Source organism: Capricornis sumatraensis, chromosome 9 (genome assembly GCF_032405125.1).
Source record: "Capricornis sumatraensis isolate serow.1 chromosome 9, serow.2, whole genome shotgun sequence".
Taxonomy (NCBI): domain Eukaryota; kingdom Metazoa; phylum Chordata; class Mammalia; order Artiodactyla; family Bovidae; genus Capricornis; species Capricornis sumatraensis.
The window spans coordinates 89360385-89375349 of record NC_091077.1 but is presented as its reverse complement, the minus strand read 5'-3'; the positions used below and the strand labels follow the sequence as shown (position 1 = coordinate 89375349).

At 41.7% G+C, this 14965-nt stretch overlaps 1 protein-coding gene across 1 annotated transcript; it reads left to right on the top strand.

Moving 5' to 3' along the window:
* The first annotated feature begins 1067 nt into the window (after nt 1–1067).
* On the top strand, nt 1068–14481 carry MBLAC2 (metallo-beta-lactamase domain containing 2). The gene is made up of 2 exons (XM_068981425.1): nt 1068–1521; nt 14096–14481. The coding sequence occupies exons 1-2, from the start codon at nt 1068–1070 to the stop codon at nt 14479–14481; spliced, it is 840 nt and encodes a 279-aa protein (XP_068837526.1).
* Nucleotides 14482–14965: the final 484 nt, after the last annotated feature.

The window sequence follows — 14965 nt, the reverse complement described above, 5'->3', positions numbered from 1 at the left end:
ATTAAACTGACCATCAGTAAGAGCATCAATTCCCTTCTAACTCACCGCAAACAGTCCTAAGAAGTGTAGACTAGGTAAACTGTGGAAACTACGATTTTTTAAGAGTGTGAAGGGATTAGAAGGGGAACCAAAAGCTTAATCTTCCAACGCCCCTCAACCCAGAGGCGCTTCCTTCCACCTTCTCCACGTGCCCCTTTAACTACCCCCCCACACACACACCCCGAACTCCTCCCAAGCCCTCGCTTGCCTTCTCAGTTACCTGCTCGCTAAGTCTCGAAGCTCGGGGAAAGCGTGCAGCTGAAGTGCCGGCCGGCAACCAAGGGGTGCAGACCGAAGGTTCCGGCGCTCCAGGGCCGGCCGGTTCCACCTCTGGAGAAGGCGCGCTCCTCCCTCCACGCGGCCTCCCAGCGGCGTTCAGATCCCAACCAGTTATCCCCGCCCACTCCCTAGCGAGGCCCCGCCCCCCGGGCCCAGAGCTTTTTTAGCCCTCGGCAGGCGCCGTAGTCGGCCAGCCCCACCTCCCTGCCCCCACCCAGCTTTCGCCCGACTCCTTCCGCGCTGGCTGGAAATGCGCGTAGCGGCGCGCGGCGGGTGGGCGGCCTGGCTTCCTCGCACTCCCACCCTCTCGCCCCGCTCTAAAGCCTCTGCGGTCCGACCCCCCTGAGGTTAGGAAGCGTGTCACTTTCTGGATCTCCCGACTACTGCATTGGCCCGTGCGTTAACGTTCCTGGTGCTGCGGCCAGTCACGGCTGCGATTGTTCCGGCGCCCCGGCGCGGGGACAGCGGCGTCTGCTCTCCGCGGACCCGGCGTGAGGGTGCGGGCGGACGCGCCAAGCAGCGCCTCTCCCCGCGTCCTTCCTCCTCGCCTAGGTCTCCACACACACACACTCACCGCAGCCGCATCCCCCGCCGCCCCCTCCCGGCTCTGCGCCTCGTCCCCGGCTGCGGGCAGACGGCTCTACACCGCCGCAGCGCCCGAGTCCGGACCGCCCGCGAGAAGGCACACATACATACACGCGCGCGCCCACAAACCCCCTCTTGGCTTGGGCCTCCATACCCCGCGCAGCATGTCGGCGCTCGAGTGGTACGCCCACAAGTCCCTGGGCGACGGCATCTTCTGGATTCAGGAACGCTTCTACGAGTCGGGCAACCGCGCCAACATCTGGCTGGTGCGGGGCTCCGAGCAGGACGTGGTGATCGACACCGGCCTGGGGCTGCGCAGCCTCCCCGAGTACCTGTACTCCTCCGGCCTCCTGCGGGACCGCGCGGCCAGAGAAGACGCGGCGTGCCGGCCGCTGCTGGCCGTGGCTACCCACGTGCACTTCGACCACTCGGGCGGCCTCTACCAGTTCGACCGGGTGGCGGTGCACCACGCCGAGGCCGAGGCGCTGGCCCGCGGGGACAACTTCGAGACCGTGACCTGGCTGTCCGACAGCGAGGTGGTGCGGGCGCCGAGCCCGGGCTGGAGGGCCAGGCAGTTCCGAGTGCAGGCGGTGCAGCCCACCCTCGTCCTTCAGGACGGTAATGCGCACCCTCACCCCCAACCCCCTTCTCGGGCGCTTGCTGTCGCATTTAAGGGAAGGGATTGGGGGAGAGATGGTTCCGAGGGATGCTTGATGCAGACCTGCTTAGCTGTGAGGTTAAGGGGGTGAGGTGGGGGGGTTGGTTTGGTTTGTCACATCGCAGAAACACTTGCTTCAGTTTCTCCCTCCCCCTCTCCCCGGGGGCCAAAAAGCCCACTCACTCCACCATCGAGTCGCTGGAAGGCCATCGCAACCTTTCCTATAGGAGACCAGCCAGCTCTGACGCCGGGTACCGACGCCGCGCACTCGACTGAAAGCCAGCCCCACCCCCTAGTCAGTTTCCTCTGGAAGGTCTACGGTGTGCAGTAACACCACCAGAGACTGGTCACTAGGATTTCCATTCTTTCCCCCGCAGACATGTCCGTCATTTGCAAGCACTTTTCTAGCGAAAAGACTCCTAAGGAATGATGCTTCGTGGAGAGAATGCGTGTTGTTTGCTCTGTGCTTTTTGAGAACTGCTCACTCCATCGGCTCAGTACGGACAGTGCCCACCTGTAGGCTTAGAAGGCCATTGCAGAGCAGTGATTCTTATCTGCTCACGCCTCTTTACTTCCAGATAGGTTTCTGCTCCTGATGCTGCCTCACAGGAGAAAAAGCTTGATAGTGAACATACGAAGTAGAATGTGCCTGAGTCTTAACGTTATGACAGCTCTCTCTTCTGGCTGAAAGCCAGGCCTGAGATAGATTAATAAGGAGGCTGTTCCCATAATGGTGAAGTATGTGCACTAATGCATAGATAACCTTGGGCCTCTTTGGCTCTGCAAAAAACAGAATGGGATTCAGAAAGAAATTAATGGAATAAAATAGTGTAGGGTTCCAACCCTTCCAACCCCACACAGGCACTGAAATGATTGAACCAAATGATTGAGCCAGTTGGTCACAGCAGTGATATTTGTGTATTAATTTCTTTGTTCTTTTTAGAATGCTGCTGTTGATACCATTTTATCCTCCAACACGTTTGAAGTGAGGCTACTTAAATGGCTTCAATTAAATGTCTTGCCTAGGGGCCACAAAGCAAGATAGAGACAAAAGCTAGGATTCCAACCCAGGCACAATAGATCAAAGCGTGTAGATCACACGTTAATCCTACCCCCAAAATAAATTTTTATGGTAATTCTGAATAGGATATGAAACCCCCTTTCCTATCTTGAAACTATTTTATTTGCCAGTTTAATTTATTGAACTGTTCTGAGGCAAAAAAAAAAAAAGTCCAGTTGCTGCAGTACAGTAAGGCTCACTTTATGACCAACCAGTATGATAAATAATGAAGTACTTTACGAAAATGAGTTTATCTTACAGATGAGATCTTGATCAGTTGATATATAAAAAATAGCAAGATTCTGTACCTTACACACCACTTTAAAAAGTCTATTCATTAAAATTTTAAATCTGAAGATTAAAATGGTTTAGATGGGAGCCTTACATTACCTGACACTTTGAGGTGAAAGAAAACTAAATTTTAATTAAATGTGCTTTTAATTACTATATTTCTTTTAAATTAATACTTCAGAAGTAGGATTTCCATGCAATTTATGGATATACAGACTAAATTAACTCAGACCCCTCCCCCCAAAAAGAAAAATTTTGCATCAGTATTTATGTTTAAGTTGTTTAAAGGAATAGATGACTTTTATTTACTTTGGCTCCTGTGTCAGGAAATTAATGATGAAAGCATGATAAGAAATATTGTTTTATAGATGAAGTGTCCACACAGGGTTGAATATTATGCCTGAAATCACATAGCCTGTTAGGGAAAGAGCCTGGACTAGAAATCGGATTTTTTAAATCCCAGTCAATGCTAGAATTATAGGCTGTGGGAGTTGCAGGGGACATGCAACCCACCTGTGTGGTGCTTTAAGTCTTTGAAAGTGTGAAAAGAAAGCTTAATATTTACTAAACACTTGGAAGGTGATACTACTGTGTTAAATTAAAAGTTGTTTTTCATTAGGAGCTGGATGTCTCACCCTCTCAAGTAGAAACCAATATCCTCTTCTCTCAGGAATATTAATTTCCTGTCTCTTCTGAATGGTGTGGCCTGCTAACTTAATATTATCATAATCCATAATCATAAGCCTGGAAGGAGATACAAAATATTTATATTAAAAAATCATACACAAAAAATTCATATACAGTTACACACACATGTGAACAGCACATACCTAACAGCATAGTCATCGTTGTTCCAGTTAGAAAATAAGGAGGCTGGATTCACTAGCTCGCTACGTTTCATTTAGTGTATTGGTGACCACCTGTCATGGAGAAGCATGAGTCTGTGCACTGTGTCATTAACCTAAAAGCTGACTTGCATATGAGGGATGAGGAGAACAAGGTGAGGTCATCACCCACTGCATCATTTTTGATGAAAAAAGCTACTCACCCTACTGATAGTGAGACCATATCTTCCTATAAGAAGACAGCAATAAACCCTAGATAGATACAGCACGTTCTTCTTGAAGGGGCACACATCATGCTGTCTGTTTTTCACAAGAGACAGGCATTTTGACTCCTGTTATACATGTTTAAATGATTTTCCCAGAGTCATCAAGAGAGTACAAGAGTTGTTTTAGGTAGACTTAGATCGTTTGGGGAGATTAAAAATGAAGATTCCAGAGAGGCAGCAGGTTGACTGAACACATTTAATTTGACTCCCTCTCAAAATCTCACTAAGATTGCAGCCAATGGACCGTGGTTTGTCTGTTTTATGTATAAATCCACATTGACTGAGGTTCTGTTTTGCATTGTTGTTGTTGTTTAGTTGCAAAGTCGTGTCCAACTCTGTGACCCCATGGACTGTAGCCCGCCAGGCTCCTCTGTCCGTGGGATTTCCCAGGCAGAAATACTGGAGCGGGTTGCCATTTCCTTCTCCAGGGGATCTTGCCAATCGTGTGGTGACTTGAGTTAGCAGTTTTATCCTATGCCAGCAATAGAAAATTGAGAGCCAGTCCACTTTGTTCTGCAGGAGATTAATAGGCTCAAGAATTAGCAGTAGCCAGTACCTTAGCAGGGGCAAAAGGAAGAAAACTAAAATAAGTAGAACTGATGGAAAGCCACTTAAGAAGCTGTTAGAACTCTGGAATTCTTCTCCCTAAGTGAATGCGCCTCTCCCCAGAGGTAGTTGGTTCTCTGGGGAGAATGAAGCAAAAGGGTTTCTTGATTGAGGGATGCCGAGTACTAATGAGCTCAAGGCTTCAGATGGAAAAGAGGAGGGATAAGTGTGTGTGAATGTATATAAAAATACAGAAAAATAATAGATAGATAATATATCCTTGGAGAAGGTAATGCCACCCCACTCCAGTACTCTTGCCTGGAAAATCCCATGGACGGAGCAGCCTGGTGGGCTGGAGTCCATGGGGTGGCTAGGAGTTGGACACGACTGAGTGACTTCACTTTCACTTTTCACTTTCATGCATTGGAGAAGGAAATGGCAACCCACTCCAGTGTTGTTGCCTGGAGAATCCCAAGGATGGAGAAGCCTGGTGGGCTGCCGTCTGTGGGGTCGCACAGAGTCGGACACCACTGAAGCGACTTAGCAGCAGCAGCAGCATATATGTTCTTTACTAGTTTCCCAGAACAATGAGAGCCAGGCCTTTAGCCCCCCTATCTCCAGGTAGAAACTTGGAAGAATCTTATCTGGAAATCTGCCCAGCCCTGGGGTAAAGATTAAGATGCTGACTCCTAGGTAATTCTTGGCTTGAACTTTCTACAATGAAGTCTGCATCACCAGGTGTCATGCATGTGCTTCAAACAGATTTTTCGCTATCCTCCAACTCTTAAACAGGTAAACAAGCATTATGAAAAAGAATCTGAGAAAATCCTCTCAGATGAAGTAAAATAGTAAAAGATCATAAAGCGACTTGAGAAGAGGACAATCATTAATATCATCAGGGGATAACAGAAACTATTGCATTCAAGATATATGAGAGACAATAGGATGCCCTAAAAATAAGCAACAGGCAGATCCATATTCACACTCCTAAAAGAACCCTTGGAATTTAAAACATCAGAAATTATTTAGTGCAAGGTCTGGAAGATGAAGTTGAAAACTTAGAAAAGGAGCAGATGGGCAAAATGAAAAACTAGGAGAAAACTAGTAAAGAACCAGTGTGAAAAATCTGACATTAGAATAATAAGAGCACAGATAGAGCAAATAGAGAAAGTAGAGGAAAAGAATAATAGAGAAAATATCCCGTGATTAAGGGATATACATTTTCAGATTGAAAGAGCCCATAGATGAAAACATATTCAACCCATGGCACATTATTATAAAATTTCAGAATGCTGGGATCAAAGGAGAGTCTACAGACTTCCAAATTTAAACAAAAAAGGTCATCTATACCAATCATAATGGCTTTAGAGCTAGAAAAGAAGAGCTGTGACTTATTTGAATAAAACCAATTTCCAGCTTAGAATTCTGACATCCATTCCAGTATCAGTCAAATTATTTCCCACATGCTGTTAGGAAGCTACTAAGATACATCTTATAGTTCTTGGTGGCTCAGAGAGTAAAGAGTCTGCCTGCAGTGCGGGAGACCCAAGTTCAGTCCCTGAGTTGGGAAGATTCCCTGGAGAAGGAAATGGCAACCCACTCCAGTATTCTTGCCTGGAAAAATCCCATGGACGCAGAAGCCTGGGGGGCTACAGTCCATAGGGTTGCAAAGAGTCAGACACGACTGAGAAACTTCACTTTTTAAGATATATCTTTATCCTATTTGCTCCCTTCAAAATAAGGGAATAAACCAAAAGGAAGACATGGAATATAGGAAATAGAAGATCTAATTCAAGACAAAGTTGAAGCCTCAGAATGATGGCAAAGGATGACACTGACAATGATAGAACCTCAAGCAGAGAGGATTTCAGATCTAAGCAGTTGAATCATCATTCTTTTGAGGGGTGGGAGGATGAGAAATGTATACATGTGTCGTTATGGTGGTAGAGAGGAATAAAAAGAGCTACTAAAAATCCTTATGTGTCATAGTGGAAGTCAGTGGATAACATCTAAAAAACCAAGAAATGATAATACGTGAATGAAATCAGTAGAGTATGAGATATAAACATTATTTACAGATGCTTATACCTAGTAGTCATCTGTAAATAATACTTTGGCTCCAATACTTTGACCACCTGATGCGAGGAGCTGATTCATGGGAAAAGACCCTGATGCTGGGAAAGATTGAAGGCAGGAGGAGAAGCGGATGACAGAGGACAAGATGGTTGAATGCATCACTGACTCAATGGACATGGATTTGAGCAAACTCTGGGAGAAAGAGAAGGATGGAGAAGCCTGGTGTGCTGCAGTCCATGGAGTCGCAGAGTTGGATATGACTGAGAGATTGAACAACAAACAACAATTTATCTAGTAGAGGCAACTAGCAGAAGAAGTTGCTAAAATTGTTAACAGTGGTTGCCTATTGGGAGCAGGATTAGAGATAGAGCCAGAGTGGGGCAAAGAATGTTTTCTTGCATTTTAAGCCCTCCTGAAATTTTTATTTGAAATATGTAATTTAGTTCTTTAATTAAAAGTGAAATGAAAATTAAAAATGGGGAATGCCAAGATGGGAAAGGATATTTGAGAAGCCAAGAAAAGTGTAGTGTGGTTGGAATGTGGTGACAACTGGGTTAGGGTGAAGGCTTGGAAGGATAGTATGTGATATATATGTATATTTTTTTACATAAATTTATATATGATATTTATACATTTCATAGACAATTTTGATTCTTGTAAGAGAGGTCTTGATGAAATTATATGTGTTAGCATTATATGCACAGGAGAGGTATTTATAAAGCCATATGGTAATGGCAGACCTAATATAATATTTCATCACTGTGGCCTTATCAATTTTTTACAGTTGGCATCCATTTTGATAGGTGGGTGCTTATGTCTTACCTGCTGCTAAGTATTTTGAATATCACCTGGCTTTGAATATCAAAAATCCATAAAACTCTATCCCTCCATTGGTAATTCTCTACAGCTTCATTTTTAACATCAAACTTCCCTCATTATTCTTCTTTCTGTACATTTATTAAACAGTCTGTCTGCAACAGTTCTATTATTAAATCAACTTAGCTATAATATCCTTTACCTTATTCACCAATCATACAGGAAATGGCCGTGGGTTTTGATCCCCAGAAGCACCTTAAATCTGAAACAATTATCCTGTGAAGGACTCTGGCCCCTTATGACTGGAATGTGGGGAAATTTGAGAGTACCTAATTCCATCTTACTGTATTAATAATTACTGGGATTCGAGACAAGACCAAAGCAACCTCTGTTCCCACCCAGGCCCCACTGACCTGTTTGTGCCCTTATAGTTTTCTTTTTCTGAATACTTAATATAAAACATAATCACGTGCAATCTTTTGTGTCTTCTTTCATTTGGCATGCTGTTTTTGGAGATTCATCCATGTTGTTTTATCTACGAATAATTCCTTTCTGTTGCTGAGAAACTACTCATTTATCAATATAACACATTTTAGATACGCACCTGTTGAAGGAAATTTGAACTTTCTAGTTTGGAACTGTTATGAATAATGCAGCATGAAAGTTTACATGTAAGTTTTTATGTTGATGCATGCTTTTATTTCCTAGGTAGGTAGCTAGAAATGAATTTCTGGGTTGTGTGGTGAATGTGGCATACCGCACACACACATGTGGTAAATGTATGTTAAATGTTTAAGAAGGTGCCAAACTGTTTTCCAAAGTGCTATGCTATTTTACATTCCCAAGTGCAGTGCATAAGTTGCAGTTTGTCCACATCACTGTCAGCACTTGATTTTGTCAGTCCTTTTGATTTTAGGCATTCTAGTGAGTATGTAGTGGTATTTCATTGAGGTTTTAATTTGCATTTGGGCTTCCCTGGTGGCTCAGAGGTTAAAGTGTCTGCCTCCAATGCGGGAGACCTGGGTTCGATTCCTGGGTCAGGGAGATCCCCTGGAGAAGGAAATGGTAGCCCACTCCAGTATTCTTGCTTGGAGAATCCCATGGATGGAGAAGCCTGGTAGGCTGCAGTCCACGGGGTCGCAAAGAGTCAGACACGACTGAGCAACTTCACTTTGACTTTCACTTCAATGACTGATTATGTTGAGCATCTTTTCAGGCACACACTTGCTATTCAGATATCTTCTTTGTCGTAAGATCTTATCAAAATCTTTTCTCTTTTTTAAAAATTGAAATTTTGTTTTATCCTAATTGAGCTGTAAGAATTCTTTATATATTCTTAATTCAAGCCCTTTATCAGATATACATTTTCCAAGTGTTTACTCCCAGTGTATGTCTCGTATCCTCTTTTTTTTTAAGTAAGCAAATTTTTTTGTCTTTATTTTTTGGTTGCACTAGGCCTTCGTTGCTGTGCACGAGCTTTCTTTACTTGCAATGAGCAAGGGCTACTCTCTGTTGTGGTGCACAGGCTTCTCATTGTGCTGACTTGTTGTGGAGCACAAGCCTGTGTAGTTGAGCAGGCTTCAGTAGTTGCAGTCTGTGGCTCCAGACTTCCACAGTTTTGGCACACAGGCTCAGTAGTTGCGGCTAGTGGGCCCTGAAGTAGTTTTGGTGCACGGGCTTAGTTGCTGTGCAAACTGTGACATCTTCCCAGACCAGGAATTTTATTACTCAAATGGTCGACAATCCGCCTGCAATACAGGAGACCCAGGTTCAATCCCTGGGTTGAGAAGATCCCCTGTAGAAGGGAAAGTCTAGCTACTCCAGTATTCTTGCCTGGAGAATCCCATGGATAGAGGAGGCTGGCAGGCTGCAGTCCATGGAATCAAAAGAGCTGGACCAGACTGAGCTACTAACACTTCTCTTCCCTGCAGTGGCAGGCAGATTCTTATCCATTGCACAACCAGGGAAGTCCTCAATGGTATCTTTTTGGGCAAGAAAGTTTTTAACTTGGATGAAGTCCAACTAATCATTTTTCCTTATGCTTTATGCTTTTTGGGTTATTCTAAGATCTCTATGACAAGCCCAAACTCACAAAGATTTTCTTCTTTTTTTTTTTGGAAGCTCTCACATTTAGGATTATGATCCATTTTGAGTTAATTTTTGTTACTGTTGTGAAAGGTTCAGTTCAGTTGCTCAGGCATGTCCGACTCTGTGACACCATGGACTGCAGCATGCCAGGCTTCCCTGTCCATCACCCACTCCTAGAGCTTACTGAAACTCATGTCCATTGAGTCGGTGATGCCATTCAACCATCTCATTCTCTGTCATCCCCTTCTCCTCCCGCCTTCAATCTTTCCTACCATCAGGGTCTTTTGAAGTGAGTCAGTTCTTTGCATAAGGTGGCCAAAGTATTAGAGTTTCAATTTCAACATCAGTCCTTCCAATGAATATTAGAACTGATTTTCTTTAGGTTGACTGGTTGGATCTCCTTGCAGTCCAAGGGACTCTCAAGAGACTTCTTCAACACCACAAGATGATCAAGACCATCACCAAGAAAAATAAATGCATAAAGGCAAAATGGTCATCTAAGAAGGCCTTACAAATAGCTGAGAAAAGAAGCAAAGCGAAAGGCAAAGGAGAAAAAGAAAGATAGACCCATTTGAATGCAGAGTTCCAAAGAATAGCAAGGAGAGATAAGAAAGCCTTCCTCAGTGTTCAATGAACAGAACAGAGGAAAATAATACAATGGGAAAGACTGAGATCTCATCAAGAAAATTAGAGATACCAAGGGAACATTTCATGCAAAGATTGTGAAAGGTTATGAGGTGCTTTACTGTTTATTTGCATATAGATTTCCAAAGTAGTCCAGGCCAGTTAGTTGAAGAGACTGTCCTTTTACCCAGTGGATTATGTTTGTTGATACTTTTGTCAAAAGTCCGCTCACCATATATATGAATGTTTTCTTCTGGACTCTAGTCTTTTTCATCAATTATGTCTGTCGTATAGCCAGCACAACACTCTCCTGATTATTTAAACTTCATTCTAATTCTTGAAATTAGATTGTTTAAGTCTTCCAGCTTTGACTATTCCAGGTCATTTGAATTTCATATAAATTTTAGAGCCAGATTTTTTTTTTCTATAAAAAAACATGGCAAGGTTTTGATTGAGATTCTTGAATCTATAGATCTGCACTAACCATTACAGTAGCCACTAGCCACATGTAGCTCAGTTCAATTCAGTCGCTCAGTCAGGTCCGACTCTTTGCAACCCCGTGGACTGCAGCATCCCAGGCTTCCCTGTCCATCACCAACTCCCGGAGCTTACTTAAACTCATGTTCATTGAGTCAGTGATGCCATCCGACTATCTTATCCTCTGTCATCCCCTTCACGGCCCTTCAGTCTTTTTCAGCATCAGGGTCTTTTCCAATGAGTCCGTTCTTGGCACCAGGTGACCAAAGTATTGGAGTTTCAGCTTCACATCAGTACTTCCAGTGAACACCCAGGACTGATCTCCTTTAGGATGGACTGGTTGGATCTTCTTGCAGTCCAAGGAACTCTCAAGAATCTTCTCCAACACCACGTTCAAACGCATCAATTCTTTGGCACTCAGCTTTCTTTAGTCCAACTCTCATGTCCATACATGACTACTGGAAAAACCATAGCTTTAACTAGACAAACCTTTGTTGGAAAAGTAATGTCTCTGCTTTTTAATGTGCTGTCTAGGTTGGTCATAGCTTTTCTTCCAAGGAGCAAGCATCTTTTAGTTTCATGGCTGCAGTCACCATCTGCAGTGATTTTGGAGCCCTGCCTCAAATAAAGTAAGCTACTATTTCCATTGTTCCCCATCTGTTTGCCATGAAGTGATGGGACCAGATCTTAGTTTTCTGAATGTTGAGCTTTAAGCCAACTTTCTCACTCTCCTCTTTCACTTTCATCAAGAGGCTTTTTAGTTCCTCTTCACTTTCTGCCAAAAGGGTGGTATCATCTGAGCATCTAGGTTATTGATATTTCTCTCTGAAATCTTGATTCCAGCTTGTGCTTCATTCAACCCAGCATTCTGCATGATGTGCTCTGCATATAAGTTAAATAAGCAGGGTGACAATATACAGCCTTGACGTACTCCTTTCCCAACTTGAACCAGTCTATTGTTCCATGTCCGGTTCTGTTGCTTCTTGATCTGCATACAGCTTTCCCAGGAGGCAGATAAGGTGGTCCGTTATACCCATCTCTTTCAGAATTTTCCACAGTTTGTTGTGATCCACACAGTCAAAGGCTTTGGCATAGTCAGTAAAGCAAGAGTAGATGTTTTTCTGGAACTCTGTTGCTTTTTCAATGATCCAACGAGTGTTGGCAATTTTATCTCTGGTTCCTCTGCCTTTTTTTAATCCAGATTGAACATCTGGAAGTTCTTGATTCACATATTGTTGAAGCCTGACTTGGAGAATTTTGAGCATTATTTTTGCTAGCGTGTGAGATGAGTGCAATCGTGCAGTAGTTTGAGCATTCTTTGGCATTGCCTTTCTTTGGGATTGGAATGAAAACTGATCTTTTCCAGTCCTCTGCCCACTGCTGAGTTTTCCAAATTTGCTGGCATTTTGAGTGCAGCACTTTCACAGCATCATCTTTCAGAATTTGAAGTTGCTCAGCTGGAATTCCATCACCTCCATTAGCTTTGTTCGTGGTGATGCTACCTCTGGCCCACTTGACTTTGCATTTCAGGATGTCTGGCTCTAGGTGAGTGATCACACTATCACGGTTATCTGGGTCATGAAGATCTTCTTTGTATAGTTCTCTGAATGTAGCTATCTAATACTTGTAGCTATCTAATGCAAATTTAAATTAGTTAAGATTGATTAAAATGAAAATTTTAGCTTCTTAGTTACATTAGCTTTATTTCTTGTGCTAGTGGCTACCATATTGCCTAGTGTTGATACAGAACATTTGTATTATCTCAGAAAGTACATATTAGAGAGTGCAGTATAGGAAAAACTGAATTTAATTACTATCTTAAGTTTCAAGTCTTCAATCAATGGATATGGCATATTTCTCCTTTTGCTCACATTCTGTTTAATTTCTCTTTAAAGTGTTACTGCAGTTTTCAGTGTGCAGATATAACAAAACATCTCTTTTGTGTGCATTGGAAGGAATGTGTACTTTGCTCTTTGGGCATGAATTATTTTATATATGTCAGCTAGATCAAGTTGGCTGGTGGTGGTGTTCAAGTCTTCTGTATCCGTACTGATTTTCTATCTGCTTATATTATGAATTATTCAAACTATTCAAATATCTAAGCACAATTGTTCAACTGTTTATTCTTATTTTAATTCTCAGTTTTTATTTTATGAATTTTTAAGGTACATATACATTTAGAGTTTTTTTCATTAGGTATTGACCTAATTTTGTCCTCATAAAATGTACCTCTTTTCTCTAGTAATATTCTTTATATAAAAATCCATTTTGTCTGACAATATAACCACTCTAGTTCTTGTCATTCATATTTATAAGGTATGACGTATCATCCTATTTTTCGCTTTGATTTTATAGTTCCTCTCTTGTAGACTGAGTACATATCTTGCTTTTTAAATCTAGTCTGACAATCTTTGCCTTTGATTAGAATGTTTATCCCTTTCATATTTAATATAATTACTGACACAGTTGTATTTAGGTCTGCCATTCTGTCATTTCCTGTTTATGCCTTTATTTTTTTTCTGTTGTCTTTTCTATTTAGTGATTCCTGATTATTATGCCATTTTAAGTTCACTATTAATTTTAGCTATATTTCTTTTTTTCTGTATATGTATATGTTTTCACTAGAGATAACAATATTAATCTTTTAATTTATTATGATTTACATAAGTTTGTACTGATTTAAATCCAGTGAAAGAGCAATTTTGTATTCATATAGCTCAGTTTGGTCCCCACTGTCAAATAACTGGGAGGAGTTTGAGATTTTACCCTATTTGTAGGTTAGTAAGTTAGGCTGCGACGATTTAATGGATTCTGACGGAAGACTTGAAGTTCCTGGGTCCGAGACTAAGAACAGTTTATTACAGCAATAGCAGTAGCCAGAGCATCATCATTTGTACTGGTTCCTCAGACCTTAATTTCCACAGAGTGATAAAACAAAGGGCAAAAATACCATACCCTCACTAGAGTATCATTATTGAATTGTGTCACCAGGATATTAGTGTAATGGATATTCTGAAAATGAATTTTTTGGTCAAATAAATTTGTGAAACTATACAGCCATATCTCACTTGTGTATATCCACAATGTACATAGCATATTAAATGTACATTAGCATAACTTGCAGAAAAGAAAGCTGTTTAATTTTCACTGAAGGAAGGGTTTTCCAAATTATTTGACCACTGAATCTTTTCTTTTATGTATTATAACAACCAGCAGAAATTGTGTTCCACTGTTTACTTTGGCAAACACTGGTCTAATAAACAACAGAAATGAAATGTAGGCAACTTATTTTAAATCATCTTTTATTACTAGGCTACTTTTACAATAAAAGTAAAATAAATATCATCTTCCCAACATCTTTGAAACTGTTGTGTTCTGCTGTTCTTTAAGTGATTGAAGTCGAATATCTAACACGTTTATCTGTAAATTCTGTTTTCATTTTTAGGAGATGTGATCAACCTTGGTGACAGACAGCTCACTGTTATGCACATGCCTGGTCATTCTAGGGGCAGTATTTGCTTGCATGACAAAGACCGAAAGATTCTCTTCAGTGGAGACGTCGTGTATGATGGATCACTAATTGACTGGCTCCCATACAGCAGGATAAGTGACTATGTTGGAACCTGTGAACGTCTGATAGAATTAGTGGACAGAGGTCTGGTAGAGAAAGTACTTCCTGGGCACTTCAATACCTTTGGTGCTGAAAGGCTTTTTCGATTGGCTTCTAACTATATTTCAAAAGCTGGGATATGCCATAAAGTCTCTACTTTTGCCATGCGATCTCTTGCAAGTTTAGCCCTACGTGTAACAAATTCTAGGACCTCACCCTAGTATCAACTTTGATTAATTCTATAAATTATTCCAGTTCATTTTGTGTTGTTTAAACAGTGAACATTTTAAGAAGTGCTTTTATAGTACTGTTATATATTAGAGGAAAAAAAGATTGAGAATGAATAAGCCAAAAAAGGAACTTCTTAGTTTTTCTTTTTTCCAAATAAGAAACCACTTAAATGAGCTTATAATTTGCCAAAGTTGTAATTTGCCATTGTCCTGTATCATTTGCCCTAGAAATGATATAGAGATATATGGAGAAGCAAGGAGGCATTTTGCAGTAATAGAATTATCTCTGTGTCTCATTTCTCTTATTTCCTAGGTGATCTAGAAAAAAAGAGCATAAGAGAGTTTTAAACTCCAGACTTGATATTTTTAGTATGTTACTTCAGAATAAAGGTTATTGGGTTTAAGATAAAAACTCAAAACATAACAAATAAGCTAACATTTAGAATGACTGCTAAAACAATCCATTGTTATGGTA

Coding starts and splice junctions, on each gene's coding strand:
- MBLAC2 (XM_068981425.1), top strand. CDS start 1,068: ATGTCGGCGCTCGAGTGGTACGCCCACAAGTCCCTGGGCGACGGCATC. Junction 1,522..14,095: donor CACCCTCGTCCTTCAGGACG/GTAATGCGCACC, acceptor TTTCATTTTTAG/GAGATGTGATCAACCTTGGT.